This window comes from Austrofundulus limnaeus, unplaced genomic scaffold (assembly GCF_001266775.1).
Source record: "Austrofundulus limnaeus strain Quisiro unplaced genomic scaffold, Austrofundulus_limnaeus-1.0 Scaffold666, whole genome shotgun sequence".
NCBI classification, from domain to species: Eukaryota; Metazoa; Chordata; class Actinopteri; order Cyprinodontiformes; family Rivulidae; genus Austrofundulus; species Austrofundulus limnaeus.
The window spans coordinates 97648-101537 of record NW_013953068.1 but is presented as its reverse complement, the minus strand read 5'-3'; the positions used below and the strand labels follow the sequence as shown (position 1 = coordinate 101537).

General features: G+C 37.9%; 1 protein-coding gene across 2 annotated transcripts in view; it reads left to right on the top strand.

The window, feature by feature from the left end:
* The window catches only part of gpr137 (G protein-coupled receptor 137), a 28907-nt gene extending 26833 nt beyond the window's left edge, over window positions 1-2074 (top strand). For both annotated transcript variants that reach the window (XM_014027629.1, XM_014027628.1), the window contains one exon: window positions 1124-2074. In XM_014027629.1, the coding sequence (XP_013883083.1) occupies window positions 1124-1220 (97 nt within the window). In that variant the 3' untranslated portion in view covers window positions 1221-2074. The remainder of the gene's footprint in view (window positions 1-1123) is intronic.
* Window positions 2075-3890: the final 1816 nt, after the last annotated feature.

Genomic DNA, 3890 nt, shown 5'->3' with positions numbered 1-3890 from the left:
TCATATAACACATCTCATATAACACATATAACACATCTCATATAACACATATAACACATCTCATATAACACATATAACACATCTCATATAACACATATAACACATCTCATATAACACATCTCATATAACACATATAACACATCTCATATAACACAAATAACAAATCTCATGTAACACATATAACACATCTCATATAACACATATAACACATCTCATATAACACAAATAACACATCTCATATAACACAAATAACACATCTCATATAACACAAATAACACATATAACATATCTCATATAACACAAATAACACATATAACACATCTCATATAACACATACAGTATAACACATATAACACATCTCATATAACACATATAACACATTGCCTCAGTTGTTTTTCACGGTATAACTTTTGAAAGTTGAGTTTTATTAGAAAAACGTTAGAAGTAAGTAAATCAGTTTAGGTCCAGTATCAGTACTTGTAACATGTTAAATGTAAAGCAGTTTATTCAGCTCTGTTTAGTGGAGTCTTGTTGGGAAATATACTGTACTTATACAACACTTTTCTATCCAACCAGGACACTCAAAGCTCTTCACACTACAATCTGTCATTTATCCATTCACACAGCACTCTGTTAGCTCTCTACAAAGCTAACGTGTACAATCTATACTTACTCCTCTAACCACTCTGCCACAGCCGCCCCTTATAACTTAAATAAAGTCAACGCTTCATTTTTTAGAGTGCATAAACAAGTCTTTTCATGATGAGTTCCAGTCTATCTAAATATCTGTATGTAAATCTGTAGTGTGTAACTAGGTGTTAAACTGTGACGTCTTCCTTCTAGAAGGCCACCTGGGACCTGTTCTAGTCAAAGGTTTTCTGTTGCTGGAGATCCAATGTGGGCACAACTCCTACATTGGTTTTACTGCACCAGGCGGCCTTCAGGGTGGTAAAAAAACAAATGAAGTCAAAAAGTAAAAGTATAATTTTTATCTTTTGAATGTACTGAAATAAAAGTAAAAGTTACAGATAAAAAATATACTTGATAAAATAAGAAAAAATCCTCAAAAAAAGACTAAGTACTGTAAGAAAGTAAATATACTTGTGTTCTGTTGTGTTTTCAGCTGGTGTGGATCAGAGACTGCTCCTCTCCTGTTCACCAACAATCCTTCAGAGCAGAGCCACCAGCACCACTCTTTCTACTCCACACCACAGAACTGATCCTGACTGTCAGCCACTGTCTGAGCCAACATGTCCATGACAGAAGACAGGATGCTTGGTCTGAGGACAGGATCTCATTTGCACTGAAAACCTCAGAACAAAGAATTTGCACCTTGTAAAGAGTGGATGTTTTATCTGATGCACTTCTCTTCGGCTTTACAGAACAAACAAGAAGGAAAGGTTTGGACAGATTTAGATGAAAGTAGAGTTGTGTCATTTAGCTCCAGTAGGAAGTGGTATGGTCTGGTGAATGTGGATGGGTCAGGACCTCATGTGAGCAGGGGTCTCATTAGTGGACCTGCTGCTCTCCTCAAAAACACACTGAGCTTTATTCAAACCTTGTCCTCCCTCAGATGAAGACCACCAGGTTAGAAACACTCATTCTGAGTTTATAACAAAGCATAAAGTGGTTCCCCAAGAAATCTTTCCCTTTGACCACTCAGAGCCAGGCAGTGGCCTAAAGTAGTGCAAACAGGTCTGTAGTTCAACGCCACAGGCACACACTAAATGTCCTGTTGTTTGTTTATTAAAGGTAAAAAGGTGTAAAAATATATATCTCAAAGTTAATGTATGTATGTATATATCAGGACATTAATATGTGTGTTCAGTAATAATTTTTGAATAGATATTTGATGACATGTTATTTATATGTATATTTGAATGATTCAGTTGTAAATTCTGTTAGTTAAGGACAGGAGGAGGGGGACAGGCATAGCACCAGTTTTTGACCTCCCTCTTTCTCTCACTTCCTCTTATTTAAAGTTATGTTGCTCTTTGTGTTATGTTTAGATTTTATAGATATATATTTTGTATATTTTATTGTTTGATTTTGAGATAAACAGTTCAAACTTGAACACCGTGGTGCTGAGGAGTGTTTTCAGCTGGAAAGTATCAAACTGTGGTTTCATAGAAACTGATGTTTAATAACTTACATAATTATAAAGGATGGACAAAGAGCATGGCAAACAGTAATGGATCACCTGAATGCCTAAAAGAAACTTTTGATAACCCTTAACAGAAAACATTGTAATCATATGAGTCATTTGCTCCAACGGACAACTTTCAACTTAAAACTGAGCGTTGGAAGTTTATAATGTCGTACACGTTACTCTTCTTTTGTTCCACATCTTGTCAATGTTCATGCAGTATGAACATGACTGCACCAAAGATAAATACAAGAACTTTTTGCAGACTAGTAAGTATCTGGAAAAGATTTTGACCACAATGTACAAATGTCTTAGATGGTGCTCACATATTTCAGCCCTATATTTCTTTAACCAATAAAACAGGTTCATATGTCAGTGGGGAGAGGGGGGGCGGGGTTCAGGCCCTTCATTTAAATAAAGGTGGGCCTGTTTTAGAAAGGATCGAGGGAGGACCACTGACTGTGTCCCACCCATAAAGCTGCCTCCTTCATACATGGCCCATCATTCCTCTACTGAATATGCAACGTAATCACACATCTCTGTAGTATGATAATGGACTGATCAGTGGGGGGCTGAACAGTGGCGGATCTAGGATTTTTCTGCGTAAGGGGGCCCATCAAGGGGCCACTATTCATGGAGGGGCCAAATATTTGTTCAACATCCTTGTACATAAATCCTAAATTTTGGTAAGGTGTATAAATTTAACCAGTCACATATGATCCAACAAATGTAACGTAATGTTATCAAAAAAGCTTTAACTCTCCATATCAATGTTACAAACATTTTTACTGTACATGGAAAAAATATTCTCAAAGCATGAGAGAAAATGAAGCCATTATTTGCTAACTGAAAGATATTTTTTGCAAAATTGTTCAAGTCTTTTAAAGAAGATAAGAAACTGGACCCACCATCATTGCTCTCAGGCAAAGGACAGAGGAGTGACAGGACAGGGGCACTTCAGGGGGCCAATCAGATTTCAGCAGGGGCCAATGCCCCAGTGGCCCCACCCCTAGAACCGCCCCTGGGGCTGAATGTTGGGACCCAGCAGTCTGCACAGGTAGCAGATGCCAGCCCCAGAAGAACGGTGATGCTCGTGATGGTAATAGTCAGGAAAAGCCAGACTTAAACACTCTTTCCTTTCTGAAAGCCCTTCTACATATCAGTGCTTCATCATCGACAATGTCATTCAATATGGGCACGCCATTGTTTTTTTTTTTGGGATGGCCTCCCTTCACCCCTTATAGCCATCCTCTCCACACCATTATGATTTTTTTAAGTGAAGAGAAATAGAGACAGAGAGAAAAACAGAGAGAGAAGTAATAAGAAAGATTGAAAGACTGAAATAGCAGATTATATATAGAATTAGGATTATATTAAATATACACCAACAAAACACAGGACCACACACCCAACATCTGTCCGCTCACCTGAAAAATAAATGAATACATGGAGGGCAAATATAAATATATACACAGACCCATACATATATAAAGATATACATACATACATGCCTACATTCATAAATATTGTCAGTATATACACACAGACATATATACACACTCAGTGACCAGTCAGAACCCCCCGGATCAGAGCACCTGTTTGTGAGCAGTTGTGAACATGTGTGTATATACAAGATTTCTCCAATGGAATATTTAATTGTGAGTGTGGAGAAACGAGACCCAACCCCCAAGATACGAGGCAGATACATGGGAGACCAGAGCCCAAGGACCCGAGAGGCCTAGAG